The following is a 20,241-nucleotide window of genomic DNA, read 5'->3' on the forward strand; positions in this document are numbered from 1 at the left end:
ACAAGGGGAAATATTCAAGATCAGTATGATGAATAAAGTAACAGGGTTGTGACTACCTTCTGGCAGTTTTCTGTGGTATTTACTAGAGGCCCTTATGCACATATGGGCAATTGTGGTACTCACCCACTAGTCCCCTATCTCAAATACCTTCACTTTGCAGTCTTTTTAAGCATCCCAGTGAAGTCAAATTTTTATTACTCTTTTAATCATTATTATTACCCATGTCATTCCCTGCTCAGAAATGATCACTGACTCCTCATTGTCTATACTATAAAAACCGAACTCCTTAGCCAAACATAAAATGCCTTCCATTAATTTCATTAATATCTGACTTTAACTGCTCATGCATTATCTACCATGAATCACTATATATAACTCTTAATAATAGGTAGTATCAGGTAATAGCTAAAGGCACAGACCCAAGAACTCTTACTCAACCTCATTAATCAACAGGGAAATGCAAATCAAAACCCAGATGAGATATCACTTCACACCTGTTAGAATGACTATCACCAAAAAGACAAGAGATAACAAACGCTGGTGGGGATGTGGAGAAAAGGGAACCCTTGTGTGCTATTGGTGGGATTGTAAATTGGTGCAACCAGTATGAAAAATATGGAAGTTCTTAAAAAATTGAAAATGGAACTACCATACATATGATCCAGCAATCCCACTTCTGGGTATATACATCCAAAGGAAATGAAAACAGGATATCGAAGAGATATCTGTACTCCCATGTTCATTGCAGCACTATTCCCAATAGTCAAGATACAGAAACAATCTAAATATCCATCAGTGAATGACTGGATAAAGGTGATATGGTACACATATACAATGGAATATTATTCAGTCATGAAAAAGAAATATCCTGCCATAGGAGACAACTTGGACGAACCTCGAGAGCATTATGCTAAGTGAAATGAACCAGGCAAAGACACATGCTGCATGGTATCACTTATACAAGGAACAAAAAAAAGTCAAACTCATGGTATCACTTATATAAGGAACAAAAAAAAGTCAAACTCATAGAAACAGAGTAAAAAATGGATTGTTTTATATGATTAACATTTTTATTAACTAATGATTTCTTTTCTAATTATGATTTCATAAGGTAAATTTATTGTTTTCTTTACATCAATGTGAAACATTATGTGGGTAAACTATCAAATTACCTAATTCTACATAATAATACCATAAAATTTATTTTAATATTATGTATTTTCCTAGCTACTCAAGTGCTAAATTTTATCCTAATATATATAATAATAATAACTATTAGGTTATAAAGTGAGCAGCACAGTCAACTGCTCATCTTCCCTTAGGAGTTGAAGATTTATTCCTATGCCTTTACAGTAATATAAAATTGTTTAAAATATTTTAAACCATGTAATGAATAATGTTCATAATTTGGGGCATTTTTAACTTATAATAATGAATCACCTGATATGCTGATTATAAAAAGATAATCTTCTTCTTAAGAACACTATTAAAAGCTAAAAAAGAGGGAAGCTGAAAGGTACGATCCATAAAGCCACTGCGCTGGGATGTGGCCACAATAATTCATGGGTTGAGAGGACCAGGCACCAAATCTACCCACATTTCAGCTGCCCCTTTTACCCTTGTGTTGCTTTCACAAGGGAGTGGAAAGAACAATGTTTTAAAAAAGAATGGAGAAGTTTCTATTCCTGTCTGTACAAACACACCACAATGTACTAGAAATATAACAACATGTATTCTACAAAAAGGACAACCTTCTTAAACTTGCCGTAAAGAGTTCCAAGCAACAAGCTCACTGAGTTTTCCCTTAAGCTTCCTCAGAAAGCCTCACAGCTGGGGCTACCGTTAATTATTCCAAGCAGCTCTCAGCAAGAGCACTTCAAAGAGTTCCCCGGGCCAGTCCTCAGTGCTCTAGGAAGCTTCTAACTCCGTCTTTTCACCAAACCATTTACAAAACTTGGAACCACTGAAAACATCTTTCATCTTTTCCATTCCTCTGTGGTTAATCATGTTTTTGTTCAATTCCATGTTCGGTCCAGTGCCATTTTCTACAAATCTGCTTTGCAGGCAAGCATGTGAATTCAGTCAGCTTTACCAGTATTCGAGTTCAATAACAAAAACATGCTTCAGGGTGAAGGCGAACACACGTCTTCAGATCCATTTCAAGAATTTACATAAACAGAATATGAAACATCATAGTATAGACTTGGGTTCTTTCTTATTTACAGGCTAGAAGTAACAGTGTAGAGAAATACAATTGTTTCAATCTATTATCACTGGATCAGAGAGATTTTAAAACTTATACAGTAAGTCTTCCCTTGTAGATGCAAAGAGAAGGGATAAGATGTTACAGGGACACCCTTCAAGAACTGCCCACCTGGCATCTGAAAAACCCTTGTATTTACACCATAACGCCTAGAATTTTGAGCTCAAAGTCTGTGCCTTCACTTATTCCATCAAAGAAAATGAACAGAATGCTTGTAGTTTGCCAGGCACAATGCTAAGAGCAGGAAGGGGGCTGGAACTATCAAGCTCCATAACATTCTAAACCACTTTTAAGAAACCTGTACATATGTGGGGGAAGAAGAACATCAAAGAATAAATACACAGCCTAGCGTATGAAAAGTGCAACGAAGGTGAGAGGTCTAAAAAGCTACTGGAAACGGAGATAAGAGAATAATTCCCTTTGGTGGGTTTGAAGGGCTTCAGGGGGGCGGGGGGGGGGGGTTGAGGCTACTCAGAAACTTGCCAGTTTGAGAACAGATGTGGGGGTGGGAGTGGGATGAAAATGCCAGGTAAAAAGGGAAGCAGGAATAAAGGCAGAGAGGCGTGAAGATAAGAAAGGGGAGGAGTTTCATGTTACTATAGCTGAGGATATGAAAGGGAAAGTTTAAAAAAAAATGAATAAAGGTTTTGAAGTTCTATTTTTGTTTCTTTAATAAATTTAGATTTAATCCTGTTGACAATGTAATGCTAATGCAGGACCTTAAGCAAAGGAGGGGGGGGAAAGACAACCCTGATGGTAGTAGGCAAGCTGAGTTGGAAATGGTTGAGGCTAGGTGAAGGGAAAGTTTACTCCGGAAGCTACTGTGCTAGTCAAGCTCAAAATGATCAAAACTTGAGAATCATTAAGGAGTTACCTCCAGTTAAAGTTCAGATATCCAGAGTGGGTCAAACCGATTACTCAAATATCTATTTGTATGCAATTTTAAAGACATTTTTTCCTTAAGATGAAGGCTGCGGAGAAATAAAGAAATGAGAAAGAAGATGCCAGATGGCTACGATGATGGAAGAAAAAAGGTCAAAAGACAGTAAGACGTGGCCTATTTTGATATTTTCTCTAACGTCAACTCAGAGCTCATTTTAAAATAAATCTCGAGCCTGGTCTGGCGTGGCTCAACGGTTGAGCATTGACCTGGGAGCCAGGAGATCAAGGTTCGATTCCCGGTGAGGGCACATGCCCGGGTTGCAGGCTCAATCCTCAGTGGGGGGGCAGAAGGCAGCCAATCAATGACTCGCTCATCGTTGATGTTTTTCTCTCTCTCTCTCCCTCTCCCTTCCTCTCTCTGAGATCAATAAAGATATAAAAAAATAAAATAGTAAAATAAAATAAAATAAATCTCAACAATGTTCTAGGGAGATTCCATTTCAGGATGTCAAGTAGGAAGATCCTGAACTCACCTGAACTCACCTCCTCCCACAGACACACCAAATCTACACTTAGGTATGAAACAATTTCCTCCGGAAAAAAAAACCCCACGAAACTAAAGATGGTGGAGAGATGCCTTCCCACCAGGCAAATGAGAGGGGAACCACACAGAAGCGGGAAGCGGGTAGGACAGGCAGAGGTGCACTGTTGCCATAAGCCCCATCCCTGGCACAGTGACCCACAATCGGGAACTCAAATCCCAGACTGAGTTCCCCACTTTGGGCACCCCGACTAGTAAGACGGTCACCTGAGAGACTAGCCCCCGAAACACCTGGCTGTGAAGATCAAAGTGGCTCATGCCCATGACACCCGCAGGGCCTGGCAAGCTGAGAAATGGTTCCTAAGGGGCTGGTGGGCAGGTGCGCCCACCCCCGGCCCTAGCACAGAAGCAGTCCTTCGAAAAGTGCCCAGACTATACGTCAAAGAGACACACTGGCTAATTTTAAAGCGTTGGTCTGAGGGGCAGGGGCCTGTGGGAACACTTTCCAGGACAGGCTGAGGGAGCCACCTTCCTGCTCTCTCTCTGCTCACGAAAGCTGGCAGGAACCATCTTTTTCTTCCCGGCGGTGGCATCTTTATGCTTCCACAGGTGGGTGACCTCCTCCACGCTCTCCCTCTGCCTTGTAGAAGCTGGCAAACACCATCTTTCTCTTTTTTTTCTTTTTCCTTTTTTTCCCTTTATTCTTTTTAAAATTTTTTCCCTTTACTCTTCCATAGGGAGCCATCGTTGCACTCTCCCTCTGCCTCACTCCAAAGCACCAGGATCTCCTGGAGGGGAGCTCGTACACACATCTGGTGCCCTGATCGTACATGTGGTGACTCGGTTTTTATAACTGCTATGCAGGGTATACATTGCTTGGCTCTGGAGGCCAGGCGGGTTTGTGTTGTTCCTGGGTCCCATGGGACCCGTAACAATCCAAGGGATGGTTCTTAGCAGATGACCCCTCCCAGGGCACTGCACAGAGGAGACTGAAACACACCCCTAGTCTTTCTGAGAAAGAGACCTGGTCACTTGTCCCAGAGCTTTGGCCTGAGGCAGGCTTCTGGTTTGGCATACTTCTAGGGGCTATGGAAGGGCTCTCAGGGCACAGAGGCAGGGGACGCAGTCTCTGCACTCTCCCCCTGCCTCGCTCCACCTCACTGGTATCTTCCAGAAAGGAGCTTATACCTTTCTCTAGTGCCCTGATTTTTGTGGCTGCTGACAGAGGACACCTCTCCATTGCCTGGTTCTAATGACCTGAGGGGCTTATGCTCTGGGTCTGTAACCAATGGAGAAAATGTTCTTAAACAGCCATTTTCCCTAGGGCACAGCAAGAGGCAACAGACCCAGGAGTTCAGTCTTCCTGTGAAAGAGGCCTATTAGCTTATCATAGCTGCAGCCTCAGGGACAGGCTTCTAATTAAACACACCTCTAAGGGCTGATGCAAAACCTTTCCTGAGACATTGGAGGGCAGGCACTATCTTCATGATCTCCCTCTGCAGTGCTCCAGAGCTCCAGCATCTCTCAGAGTGGGGCACTTATATGTGTTTGGTACCCCAGTTTTTACATTTGGTGCCCTGGTTTGGGTGGCTGCTGTCCAGGGGATGCCTTTAGTGGCCAGGGGGGCTTACATTCCTGGGTCTTATGGGATTGTAAGAATCAGAGACAGTTCTTGGCAGGCTACCACCCCCAGGGCACTACACAGAAAGCAGACTGACCCTTTCCCCCCAGCCTTTATATGACAGAGGCCTACTTGCTTGTTCTGGAGTTTCAGCCTCAGGGGCAGGCCTCAGGTTTGGAACACATCTAGAGGCTATGAAGTGCTCTCAGGGAACACAGGCCAGAGATTCTATGTTTGTGCTCTCCCTCTGCTTCACTACAGCTCCCCAGTACCTCCCAGAAAGGAATGTATACACTCATCTGGATTTCCACACCTGCCACTCAGGGAAAACCTCCAGATCACCTCGCTCTGGTCATCAGCAGGATTTATACTTGCTGTCCCACAGGACTGTACATATTTGCATACCTTAAAGGCTGCTACCAATCAGCTTGAATCTAGGTAATCACTGAGATTCTACCCCATCTTTGGGATACTGACAGGCATTGGCACACCCTGTATTAAAAATATAATAGGCTACTTGGACAGTCACAAATGTCTGAGAGACCACCAAGAGCTTGGACAGGGTTGAATAATAACTTTAATCTCACACACCAGGCCAATCCTTCAAGATTGGGAGAAGTGGCTGTTTCACCTAAAGCATAGAAACTGACACAGAGAGTTCAAAAAAGAAAGAAAAGAACGAAATAAAGGAGTATGTTTCAAATAAAAAAGCAAGATAAAACCTCATTTAAAAAAACTTAACGAAACAGATATGTAATTTACCCGATAAAGAATTCAAAGTAATGGTCATAAGGATGCTCACCAAACTTGGGAGAAGACTGGATGACCACAATGAAAACTTCAACATAGACAGAAAACATAAGAAGGTAACATATAGAAGTCATAGAGCTGAAGAATATAACTAAACTGAAAAAAATTCTCTAGAGGGGTTCAACAGCAGATCAGATGAAGCAGAAGAAAGGATCAGTGAACTAGTAGAATGGCAGAAAATCTCACCCAGTCACAATCAGAGTACCAAAAAAAAAAAAGGAAAAAAAAGTGAAGATACCTTAAGGGACTTATGGGACAACATCATGCAAACTAATATTTGCATTATAGAAGTCCCAGGGGGAAAATAAAAAGGGTAGAAAGTTTATTTGAAGAAACAATGGTGAAAAATTTCCTAACCTGGGAAGGAAACAAAAACCCAGATCTAGGAAGCCCAGAAAATTCCAAAAAAGATGAAGACAAAGAGACCTACAAGAAGATACATTATAATTACATTGTCAAAAGTTAAAGACAAGAGAGACTCTTAAAAGCAGAGGGGAGAAACAACTTGTGATATATAAGGGAATGCCCATAAGTTCATCTGCACATTTTCAACACAAACCTTGCAGTCCATAAAGGATTAGAATGATATATCCAAAGTGCTGAAAGAAAAATACTTCCAACCAAGAATATTCTAACTGGCAAAATTATCATTCAAAATTGGAAAAATAGAGTTTTCCAGAGAAGCAAAAACTAAAAGTGCTCATCATCACTAAACCACCCTTACAAGAAATGTTAAAGAACTTCTTTAAGCTGAAATTTAAAAAAAAGGGGGGGTAATTAGTAATAAGGAAACATATGAAAATATAGATCTCACTGGTAAGGTAAATATATAGTAAATGATAATCACTTGTAAGTAAAACAAGACTTATCTATATACTGCCAACAAGAGACTTCAGACATAAGACCGCACACAGACTGAAAATGAAGGGATGGCAAAAGATGTTCCATACAAATGTAAACCAAAAGAAACCTGGAGCAATACATTATGATAAAGTGGCCAATCTTACAACAGGATATAACATTTGTAAATATTTATGCATCCAAAATAGGAGCAGCTAAATACATAAAGCAAATATTAACAGACATGAAAGGAGAAGTAGACAGCAATACAGTAACAGTAGGAAACTTAATAATTACTCACTTACATCAATAGACAGATCATTCAAACAGAAAAATCAATAAGGAAACATCAGCCTTAATAAATTAGTCTGCATGTACTTAAGAGGTATATGCAGAACATTCCATCCAAAATCAAGAGAATACAAATGGGACTACATCAAACTAAAAAGCTTGTACACAGCAAAGGAAATGATGAACAACATTTATAGGCAACCTACTGAATAGTAAAAAATATTTTCAAGTCATATAGCTAATTAGGGGCTAAAATTCAAAATATATAAAGAACTCATACCACTTAACAGCGGGGGGGGGGGGGTAGGAAAAAAAATAAAGCAAAACAAAAAAAAACCCCACAGACACAATCTGATTTGAAAATGGGCAGAGGATCTGAACAGATATTTCTTCAAAGAAGACATATAGATGGCCAACAGGAACATGAAAATAGCTATCAGGGAAATGCAAATCATAACTGCAATGAGATATCATTTCACAACTGTTAGAATGGCAATTATAAAAAAATTCAAGAGATACAAATGCTGCAGAGGATATGGAGAAAAGGGAACCCTTGTGAACTTTTGATGGGAATGTAAATTAGTATAGTCACTATAGAAAACAAGATAGAGGTTCCTCCAAAAATAAAAAATAGAACCACCATGTTATCCAGCAATTCCACTTCTGGGTATTTATCCAAAGAAAACAGAAGTGCTAACTCAAAAAATACATGCACCACTATGCTCATTGCTGCATTATTTACAACAGCCAAGACATGGAAATAACCCAAATGTCCATCAACCAATGAATAAATAAACAAAATGGGGTATATGTACACAATGGAATATTATTCAGACATAAAAAGAACGAAATCTTGCCATTTGCAATAACATGAATGGACCTTGAGGGCATTATGTTAAGTGAAAAAAGTGACAGAGAAAGAAAATATTGTAATATCTCACTTACGTGTGGAATCAACCAAAACTAAACAAAGAAACAAACAAAAAACTGAGCTCACAGATAGAGAACAGATTGGTGGTTGGCAAAGGCAGAGGTTGGGAGGTGGGAGAAATGGGTGAAAGGGGTCAAAATGTGCAAACTTACGGTATAAAATAAATAAATCATGTGTTGTAATGTACAGCATGGTGAATATAGTTAGTAATACTGTACTGTGCGTTAGAAAGTTGCTAAAAGCATAGATCTTAAAAACTTCTCATTATGAGAAAACAAATTCTGTAAATATGTGTGGTGACCATGTCAACTAGACATAGTGTGATGACCACATCGCAATATACACAAATATCAACTCATTATGTTGTACGTATGAAACTAATATAATGTTGTATATCAATTATACCTTAATAAAAAAATCACACAAATAAAATAAAATAATGTTGCAAGTACTCTGATGTGATTTTGTAGCACAGAACAATGAGGAGAATGGGAACCATAGTCAGACCTCTGACAGGAACACCACATGCAGTCATGCAATGTGCAAACTGCAGAATCAGATGTGTGTCCCTGCTTCCCTTCTCAGAAGCTCAGCCCTCAAAAAAAACGAAACTGAAGTTCATCTCTCATAAATTTAAAATAGATAAAACAGTGCATAACACTCTAAAGATCAATAGTGTCAACACCTTTCCAGCCTCTTTTGTAAGCTAAAATAAAATTACATTTATTCACAATAGAAACTCAGTGGACTGGCAAAACGCTATGATCATCAAGATGGAAAATCTAAAAACTATCTATCATTGCCCTCATAGTTACAGGAAAGAAACTGAAAATAGTTGAGAAAACTTTGTGAGATAACCCAGTACATATTCAAGACCCAAGTTCAAATTCCATACCCCTTCCTGAAACTACAATGCTTATATCCACAGATTTTACTATTTTGCTAACTAATCCTTGTCATGATTTCTCAAAAAGAATTGAACTACTAGTTGGAGAACAGAAAAACTAGATTAAGTCTATAGTGTCGGTCCACTAAGATAAGATGGCAATGCTCATTTATGTTTGGAACAATTGAAGGAGCAGCTTCACACTAAAGCCTACTTTGCTTTAGGTAGAAAACAGGACCTCTACAATATGAGTTACATGAGGGCGGAAAACAGGTCTTATTGCTCCTTCATAACACAGACTATGCCATCTGGAACCTATAGGAAATTAGTAAATACTGGTTGAGTAACTGAATGAAATCATGAGTGTGTAGTTATAAAGTTTTCTCCCACAGCCATTTTTGTGCCCAACTGTCCATACGAATATATGAAAATTGTACAACTTAAAACTTCCTACATTTACTCATCCAAACTGTGGTGCCTATGGAAACGGGAATCACTGAAAGCTGGGAGAGAAGGACCTAGATTCTCCAAGGAAAGAAAATACCTCCTCTCTATTGTCTCTGTGCTCTGCAGAACAAACTACCTTGCATAAGCTGAATGAGACACAGCAGGCCCACAATAGTGGGTTCCAAGAACCTGCCCTTTGCCAGGCACTCTGCATACACAGTAACTATGAATGGCACAGAAACTGAGGCACAGCTGGCTTGCTCAAGGCCACACAAGTTTCAAGAGGCAGAACAGGAATTCCTGCCAGGTCGCCTCAATTTCAGTATTCATGCTCTTCCCACTACACCACAGTAATTTTCAAGATACATGAAATCTACAATTACATAACGATAACTATATCATGATGTTAAAACTACATTCCATTTAAGTAACATTTAATCATGATTACAAATCTCATTAAAATGTAATTCTTTACTTGCACTAACACGATTGCTTTTAGTTTTTTCTTAATTCTTTCAGACAGTCAGTGTTGTCTGAACAGTTAAAACACACTTTTACTTCAAATGTGGAATGATAATATTTTATTGAAGTGTTCAGGGATGTGTTTGAATTAAACAGCAATTTGTCAAAAAACTAAGACCCCACCAGATTTACAAGTGATTTACAAAACTTGTAAATTTTTTTACGCATGCACAAATTAGCATGGCTACTCTGTGAGGTAGTGAGATGCACTGTGCCATCAGGTGCATACAGACATAGCTCACTGTAGATCTGCTTCAACAGCATTCCTCAATGTCCAGTTCTGATCTGCATTTAAGTTTCCTACGTTAACAGCTATAATGGAACTGTGCAGAGCCTTAGGCAAATAAATGTGATAATCACCAAAGATTTTTACTGTAGCAGTGCAGAGTAGTGCTATAAAATGCAGAAGACAGAACATTACAGGGGAAAAAAAAAAAAGAAAGTATATTTGGCAGTTTGGAATAGTTACGAAATTCTTGTTGAGACATTGATTGCATTTGAAAGTTCTTTCAGCTAGTACTAAACTCAGCACTTTCTAGAAAGTGCTTCCCTGACATTGTTCAATGTAGGAACTACCTTGTGTGCTACATTTCATCATGATTTCAAGCTCAATAAATAGAAGAGATTTTAATATATACACTAATAAAATGTCTGCATTCCCCTCCAAACTGTTCTTTTCATAGACTGCACAGACCTCCACTCCCACTCCCTGGTCTCCAGAAGCTAAGAGAAGTGTGGACGTTCCTGCCACAAAGCGTTGGCCAGGAGCTGGGGCGGGGTAAGGAGAAGAAAGTGGGAACAAAGGCCCGGGAAAGACTAGTCACCCTCTGTTCACTTTCCCTCTCTGTGGTCAGGACTGCACGGCCTGCTATCAGCATCACAGAAATAACACTGTTGCCGGTGGAAATGGGGTCCGTCCGCAGAGTGGCTAGAAAAGCATCTCGGGGGACCCACGCATGGGAAGATGCGGTGCAGTGGTAAGGTTTGCTGAAGCTGGGGCGAACACAGAAGACTGTGCTGGGTTCAGCTCCTTCCCACTGGGATAAAATCCAGCCTTGTGTTCATCAGGCCCAGAAATAGGGCCAGCATCCAGAAATTCTGTGCCATGCTAAGGCTTAGTCCAGTTCAGTCTGCTCCCATCTGGCCAGGTTAGTCTGCTCCTGGCTGCACCTTGGCTGGTGCTGGGTGTGCCCAGGCCGGTGCTTGGAGCCCATGCTCTGCCGGGCCCAGGTGGCTGCTAGGCCCACATGGCTGTCACGGAGAGAGAAGGCACATGCTAAGGCGTAAATGTGTGTCACCAGGCAAGAGAGAGCTTTGTTAAACCTGGATTATATTATCTCAGGTTTGGGAAGGACCAGGCACTTTTTCAAAATAATCAATCAATCTCCCAGTCTTTGGGGGGCTTGTGTTGGGCCCTCCCCCTAACTAATCCATTTCCTTGATCTTCTGGGCCCTTCTTAGGCTTGCCGAGCATGCTTCATAGAAGCACCTCCCCTTGCGCCATCATGGCTTGTACCGGCCATGAGCCCAGCACAGGAATTTCCCCAGTATTATTTCATCTCTGCCTCGATAATCCTGGCTAACGCCCAGTCTTGATGTCAGATTCCCTTGCTCCCTTTCTTTATTAATATCTAGCCACCTACACTAACAATAATAGAAGATTCTCCTCCCCCCTCCTCGTTGTACCCCTCAGGCCTCTAACATAATGATACCACGAGAAGGGTGCTGCTCTCTGAGAGAACTGTGCCTAAGCCTCTGACAGTATCAGGGATCTTCTGTGGTTCCTTTGAGTCTGGAAGGGGTGAGAAACAGCCTGCAAAAGATGCTTTTATTTGGATGTATGCTCTGGTGAACTCCTGGTCTAAGTGAATTTCTGTGATGTTTCAAAATGCCTTTAACAGTATCCTCTGCTTTTTCAGTCCCTGGTGATATTTTGGCACCTGATGGTGTAAGTCAAATACAAGTGATTTCTTTTCTGAACCTACACACATAAATATTTTGACAAATGTAGATGTGTAAATATCTAGAGAGTGGTAAATGTAGTTTCTCGTGGAACTGACTCCAAAACTAAATTTGCCTCATATTATGTGAAAAATATGACATAGATTCACCTCATGATTGTGATTATTTTTTTCTTTTATGATTCTTGAATTTACTTGATCAGCTTCAGTGGAATGCAGAATATTTTAAAAATATTATTTTGGGAACTATTAGCCATTGTTAAACTTTGGCAAAATTATTACATCTAATATTTTTATTAGAATTAGTAAAATCTCTTTAATCAATAGAACCAATCTTTAACATATCTACTTTCTCCTTCAACTGAATGGCTTAATTTTTTTATTTTATAAGAACAACTTATCATCTGTTGTAATGTGTGCTTTAAGCAATTAACTTGCCAAAATATTTTTAGCATATCTTGACTGTAAGTAAAAAATAAATTGTCTAATAGTTTCTTTTTGTTTATTTCAATCATATATCACTGAATTGAAAGCACTTAGTAATGTGTCAGACTGTGACAGGTAGGTCATATGAGTAGTTTCATAATATATGAACTACTGGTGCACTTTATACTGCTAACAAATTTATTGGTTGAACCAGGTTTAAATCAGCATAGCCATTTGAAATTCAAATTAGTTCAGTAAACAAATCACTGAGCACAAAAAATGGAAAAAAAAATATTCTATTTTAGAGTCTGTTTTTTTCTGCCTCTGTACATTTTAAATTAATCAATACATTTCTTATCAGTTTCCCGTTACTACAAAATGTATAAAGTTGATTGGTTCCACAATGGCAGATGAGCTAAAATAACTGAAAAGCATAAAATATTTCTAACTTTAATTGGTATATAAAGATCTTTTACACACATATATGCACAAGAACAAACATGCTACTTGTTTAAATATATATGTGTGTATGTGCGCGTATAAAATAAAGTCACACAAATATCTATTTTCTTAAAAAAGCTGATGGCATCACTGAACAACTAAATATGAGAGATTTATTTCTAATAACCTTCCTTCCAAAATATTTCATGCTATTTAACAGACAACATTCCAGAAATACACATATCTAATTTATTTCTTATCTGCAAATGTAGTCACATGAATCTATTATAGAACTATAACAAAACTATGCATATTACTAGTATACTGTGGCATAAAAGATCCACTGATAAATTCTATCAGTGAGGCAAATTTCAACCTCTTGTCATTTACTGCTAATATACACACATTGAGGTGAAATAACATTACTACTACAGCTAGTTATAAATCATAATTTAGATTTCCATGGTTGATGTCTTTGGTCTTTATCTTCTGATTTAAATAAGGCCAATTTGACATATATTAGTAACTGTATTAGATAGATGCCTAGATGCACTTCATTTATCAACCAGTTTTTAATAAAATTGCCTCTTTACATTAACAAAACCAATACATTTTTAATAAAAGTGCTGTATCACAATAGTAAACACAACTTATTCTTTCTCTTTTAAGGCCACATTAATGAAGTGTACATAACATTGTTACACAGCTAGAATAAATTATTTTCTAAATCCCTAGTATGTGTTTCTGTTGTGAGTATATGTGCTAATTGAATAAATGTATTCAGTTCCACCAGCTCTTCTAATAGTATCAAATGCAGGCATTCATTTTCCATTTTACTGGGAAAATCAAAAGGCTTCAGACATAAGGCAGAAAGTAACAAGGATAATTTTTTTGTTTAAATTATGTTGGCCCTTAAATTATACTTCACAAGTACAAGTAGAAATAGAACAATTCTAACTTTAGAAACTGTAGCATATAAATGTCTCCACTAGGCAAGCTGTCAAGACAACCTGGGTAGCGTCAGTGAAAGTAGGTCTGTCCTTTCTTGGCGATACAACTGGAAGGAGAGAATCTTGCTACCAGAGGCCTCTGCAGATAAAAACCACAGTTTTTCGCCAAAGCATCTTTTCTCTCTTACTCAAAGGGCTTAGTCAGCTAATTTCTAAATGTTATGAGTTCTCTTTTTCCAAAACTGAAAACTATTGGCTCTTCTATACTGTTTACTCCTATCCTAGGTAAAAATTATTCAAAATTCAACTTTTTAAATGAAAAAAATAATGAATTAAGATGTAAAAGTTTATTCAAAGTTTAATAAAGAAAAACAGTCTCATCAGGATAAGTTTATATAAACATTCAGAAAGATAACACTAGTGATTATATAATCTAGAATAAATAGAATTTTCCCAAAAGAATGGTGGAGTCAAATACACCTTCCAAATGTCTATTCATGCCTTTACTAATACAGTGGAAATGACCCCATTGACAAAAGTACACTGATCATTTTCAGTAACACTAAGTAATACTATCTCAACCAGTTAAAATTTCAAAAGCACTGAGGTGGTGAAAGGCAATGTGACTCAAAATTCCATGATCATAGCCCAAATTTCACCAACTTCAAAGTGTTTACTTTGCCAACCCCAAATACAATAATAAGCTACAATGTGCAGTAGAGAAAATGAAGAGTTCCCACCAGGTTTTTGCAATAGGAAAAAAAAAAGTACTTCCTTTCTTTTTTATGTAAAAAAAGACATGAAGATAACCATATTAAACTAAAAGATGGTAAAAGACCTTTATAAATAATATCAAACTCTACATATAACATACTAATCTCATGTTTAAAACCAGTAACTTTCCTCATCAAAAATGTCCTTCAGCAGAGATTTATCATCCTTTTATTGAAATGTTATAAAAAAATGTATCCCTTAATTATCACACAACTACCTTCACAGTTAATGAGGAGAGACAATTATAAAAACAGAGATAATCATGAACACATTTAGAAACTTCAGGTGATTTATTATTTTATCCCAATATCTAGCCATTGATATAGGTGAGATATATACCGTATACTCTTGTTAAATATGCATTCTAATTAGTACCACACCTAGATAAAGCAGTAAGTTTGGAAATTTAAAATGTCCGAATATTTCTTCCATGAATCATATTTGTGTTTTATTATTGTCTTACCTCAATGATTTTGTCATGAATCTCCAGGCCATTTGCTCTGTCAGCAGGTCCATTTTCCAAAATTTTTGAAACATAAATTCCTTCTGTTGATATTTCTTCCTGATTATTCTATAAAAACATAACCATTAGCAGTAAGAAACATGTAAACTAAATTTTTAGTTGGATCAAGGGCAATTTAGTAAACGTCTCATAGCTGGGGATTTGACACTGAATTTTAACTTACTTAACACTGAAGTGTCATTAATCAAGATGGCAGCTTTAATGACCGCGGCCAGCATCTCTGGCCAGATTATCTATTTACCGCACGTTTCTGAGGATACATAAGAAGCTATGGGGAAAGGGCATGTACAAGGTGATAGCAACAGGCTCCTCAATACGATTCATAAAACATCTCACTTCTAAAGGAAAGGTTCAGTTAAAAAGGGTTATAAGTTAAAGAAAACAAAAAGCCTATCCAGCCTCACTATGTAATTGGTTTGAGATGTGGTCATAGTTTTGAAAATATAATTTAACCTCATGATGTGACAGATTTGGAAATACAGTTCTGTTTCTAGTCACAGGGAAGACTGGGAGCTTGCTCAAGGGTGAAATCCCAAAAGGCCAACTCTAAACTGCAGGAGAGCCCATTCAAAGCTAATCTTTACACATTTCCAGGTGTAATGAGCCTAATGATTAGGTAAACCTCAAACACAGAGCCAATATGATACAAGTAGGACATTTTAGCCAGTCCCAGGAAACCAATTACATTGCAAAACTTATTTAGGGAAAATGCCCAATATCCTATAATACATTGAATAATTTTAAATGTCATTTTACTTCATGGCAGGTTAAATAAAATTATTTCTCCTTAATTAGCCTTCCTTAACGTGACTTTTAAGAGGTTCTAAAAAATGGGCAATGTCATCTAAATGTCAAACACCTAACTAGCATTTATAACAATATTCCTTAGGGGAAAATGAAACAAAAATGATATGATAAAAAGACGTCTATTTTTTCCCATAATAAATAGGGACTGTTCTAGAAACAGAAGCAAAGCAGTCATTAGCTAAACACAAAGAAGAAATATGTCATTGCCACCCTGTCCTAAACAGAGCAGCATATGGCCAACAACGCTAAGACAGTTCCCTTGGACAACATCTGCAATACAAGAGGCAAAAATTTCATGGCAGTTTACTGGGAAAATTCGAGAACATGATTTCTTTTTAAGCTTCACCACCTTTTTCCAGTTATGAAGATTAAGTTGATGTAGTATTTAAAGGATGTAACAGAACTTGAAACTACAGTACACTACACGGTATAAATATATAATTCATGTGTTTTTAAAACAATTGGCACCAATGTAGAAAGTACTATTCGTTTAATTAAATAAAGGATTTTATTTACTCTCATCCTTTAACATGGCATTTCCTATGTAATTGTAAAAATAATATCTCTTTTATTTCAGAGCTTAACTGTTCATTCATTCAACATGTATCACATATTGCCTGGTCTGTGTAAGCATCTGAAAACTGACCTATTTAACATAAAAAATAGGAGGTGCAAGTAGGCAATACAATTGCCTGATATTATTAAACAGAAATTGCCTATGCACATTATTGTGATATAGGTTTATGTAAGAAATTTGCCAACAGGGCTATACAATGTAGATAAAATGTGAAATGTACTCTTTTCTTTTCTTAAATAGTAAAGAGAAACAAATTTTTAGCTCTTGCTTTATTTTTCCTCAAAAAATATATAGGTATGTACTGGAATATTGCATTAAGGAAACAATTTAATCACAGTTAAATAGCGATTGTAAAGATCAAGCCCCACAAATGAAAGCTAAGTTTTCTATTATTTTATAAGCAAAGAGTGAGCTATGTTTTAACAAGGTGGGTTACCTGATTCGGTCGGCCTCCTATAATATTGAATCCCAAGGTGTCATTTTCTCTTTCTAATACAATGGTGAATGGCTTATGTTCTCCGTCCTGGAAGAAATGGATGAAATAACTAACTAGGTAAAATATAAATGTATATTTTAAAAAATGCTAGAGCAAACTTTTTTTTCTTTACTTTTTTTACTGTTAATAAATTAACATTTGAAAAGGGGAAAATTTACAATTAAAGATGGCTGAATTTGCAAGAAGGTTAATTTCTTCCTAAATTTACTTTGAAAGTACTGTAGTTGAAGGGAACAATCTTGCATGTGAGGAAAATAACTATTTTCAATTACATGGCACTTCATTTTTACACATGCCACTTTTATCCTAATGAATTTATCATCTAATTGACTTCACTGTACTTTAAAACAGGATTTCGGTGTATCCTTGAAGGTATCCTTATATTACAGAAGAGTAAAGTAAATTGTCAAAGGATCTGAGACTTATTCTATGTAAAAATTTCACTTCGGAAAGTCCTAAGGAATAGTGAACTACTTATAAATTTCTTTCGACTGTCCCATTCGGATTACTATTGTAATGCAGGGTCTGACAGGTTATAGTAATCTTAATTTTAAACAGTATTCTTATTGGGTTTTGCATAACTCCTGAAGAATTTTAAAAAAACAGGGGATTTTTGCTAAGTACTACTTTTCTCCTGATGGCCAAATAAGGGTTAAACACATAGGGATTACATCTACAACCTGCTTATTAGTAAAGACCAATTTAAAAATAAAACGAAATAGTGCCAGACTAGATGAGTTCTATTTATGGCCAGGGATATTATTAACTATCCTAGTAGATTACCTATTGGTAATTCTGAATGATGGCATCATTATCACTTCTCCCATCACCACCACCTTTTCCCAGGAGCTTTTCCCAGGCAGTGCACACAGCAGCCCCTACTGGCAGTGGGGAAAACATTTCTGAGCAGCCAGAGAAGCCTTCTGATAATTAAGTCTGCAAATCACTGGACAGTTTTCCCCTCACGTCTGGGAGCCATAGCTTGACTTGTTGAATGGACTCCTCTGTCATATAATTCCAGCTGCTACTCCTTTCCATCAACCATGGCTTCCCTAAGACCTTGAAAGCTGAACCGGCACTACAGAGCCCATTTCTGTGCTTCTCGCGGGCTCTTCCCATTTGGTAAATTCACCTGGATATAATACATAGGATATTGAAAGGCTCATAGTATCGTACGGGCCTTTCATATGCAGTGTGCTTCCATTTATCAGAGTAGAGACATTTTAGCCCCTCAGATTTCAACTGTCATTTTTAGGCTCAAGGACAGAAGCGTCTCACGTCCGGGCCTGAGCGGGAGGCAGTCCCAAATGGGAACCATCCAGGTTGCTCCTCCCCAGGGCGCTGAAGAATGAAAACAGCTCCTTGAATGGAGTGCAAGTTCTGCTTAATCCCTGCTCACCATGGCAGCGACCAACAATGTCAAACACTGTGCAGAAGTCCTCCAGAAGAGAAGGAACAGCTTTATAAACAAGGCTCTTCACAAGGGTGCTGCAAAGAGGCTTGTTTATTCCGTCTGAAAGCGGGCAGCCCACGAGCACAGTTCAGGGCCAGCAGCTTTGACAAAGAAGGGAAACAGCCGCTGCCCGGGGGCTCATCCGACCGACCTCAGATGGATGTGGCTGCTCTCAGACTTGGTTCCCCAAGTCACACACACACACACACACACACACACACACACAGTCACACTCTCACCCTCCACCAATAATGAAACAAGAAGGCAGGTAAGGGTTATTTAGGGAAGGTCAGGGTGATGGGAAGAACTCTGGAGGTCTGAAAAAAATTTTCATCTCTTAATTCTAGTCCCCCACGTCCCTGACAGTCCCTGGACTGAGTAGAAGGTGGCTGATATGGGCAGTTTGACAGGGACACCAAGTCACTGGGAGCCAAAGGTGTGGGGCCGGGCAGGCCGCAGGGATGCTCGCGCGGCGGGAGAGGGGAGGCAGGTGGGAGAGGCACAGGCTTCCTGGATCTCCTCCTCCGGCTTCAGGTACCCGCCAGAGGTACAAAATGCAGGCAGAGAGGGTAAGGGCAAGGCACGGAAAGATGGGGAGCAAGGTTTCTGGGTGAGAAAAAAACGAGTTTTCCTAATTCCTTCTTAGTCGTGGAAAAGTTGGAATTTAACTCTTTCCAATCCTAATATAAGTGGAAAAGGGACCATCCTTGTTAACTGCAATACTAATGCATTTGGAACATAAATCGTAGTATAGTAAGATCAGGGCGGTGAATGCTTCCTACTGCATAAGGGAGGGTGCCGCCTTCCACGGGAACCCTGAAGTACAGAAAGAACCGTTCCCCTCCGCCCCACGCAGCCTCGCCGACGCCCCACGCCCCGCGCTTACCCGGCCGTGGCCGCCGCCCAGGTCGCCGGCGAAGTTGCGGACGTGAGCCATGTACTGGGCGAACTTCTCCCGGTACCTGCGGGCCGCCAGCTGCACCTCGCCCTGCAGCGCCCCGAGCTGCGCCAGCAGCGCCTTCTCGCGCCGCCTCCAGGCGAGGACTCGAGGCCCGGGCCCCCGCCCGCGCCCGCTCCCGCAGCAGCCGCCCGGCAGCCCCCCGCGCGCGCCCCCGCCCCGGGCGGCCCCGAGCGCCGTGCCGCAGCCCCCCCGCGCGGGCACGTCCCCGCCGCCGCCGCCGCCGGGCCCCGAGACGCAGCGCCAGCGGCGGGGGCGGGCAGGGCTGAGGGCGCCGCGCTCGACGTGCGCCGCCGGCTCGTGCAGCCGGAGCGGGCGGGCGCGGGGCTCACCCTGGACGCGCAGCTCGCGGATGGGGCCGCGCAGAGGCGGCACCCGGTACAGCTCGCCGGGCGCCAGGGGCTGGCACTGCAGCGGGCACCGGCGCCGCCGCGCCGCCCAGGGCAGCAGGCAGCTGGCGCAGAAGACGTGCCCGCACGGCGTGCACAGGGGCTCCTCCGGCACCTGGCCGCACAGCTTGCACTCGAAATCCCGGTCCGCGGCGTCGGCGAAGCGCTCCAGGGCAAAGCCCATGGCAGGGATGGTGGGGGGAGGGGGGGCAATGCGGAGCCCACTTTCTCCGAACCCCCTTGTCTCCCTGGGTGCCCCTGGGACGGCGCTCCCGCTGGGGCCCCGGCTGGTCGGAGGGGAGGAGGGGAAGGGTGGAGGTTTGTAGTCGCAGAGTTTGTCTTGAAGTTTTCTGGCTCCAGCTAAGTCCCCTGGCTCCGCCGTATTGACGCTAATAGACGCCGCCTCAAGTGAGTCTCACCCCCCCCCCCCCGCAGCCCCATTCTCTGCTCTG

The 20,241-nt window shown here is 40.3% G+C and overlaps 1 protein-coding gene across 1 annotated transcript in view; it reads right to left on the bottom strand.

The window, feature by feature from the left end:
• Window positions 1-20,181, bottom strand: part of PDZRN4 (PDZ domain containing ring finger 4) — a 329,953-nt gene extending 309,772 nt beyond the window's left edge. The window contains exons 1-3 of the mRNA XM_081130017.1: window positions 19,329-20,181; window positions 16,930-17,016; window positions 15,050-15,157 (exon numbers count right to left, since the gene is read on the bottom strand). Coding sequence (XP_080986143.1) covers window positions 15,050-15,157; window positions 16,930-17,016; window positions 19,329-19,973 — 840 coding nt within the window. The 5' untranslated portion in view covers window positions 19,974-20,181. The remainder of the gene's footprint in view (window positions 1-15,049; window positions 15,158-16,929; window positions 17,017-19,328) is intronic.
• Window positions 20,182-20,241: the final 60 nt, after the last annotated feature.

The sequence above is a fragment of the Miniopterus schreibersii genome, assembly GCF_964146895.1.
Source record: "Miniopterus schreibersii genome assembly, chromosome: 2".
NCBI lineage: Eukaryota > Metazoa > Chordata > Mammalia > Chiroptera > Miniopteridae > Miniopterus > Miniopterus schreibersii.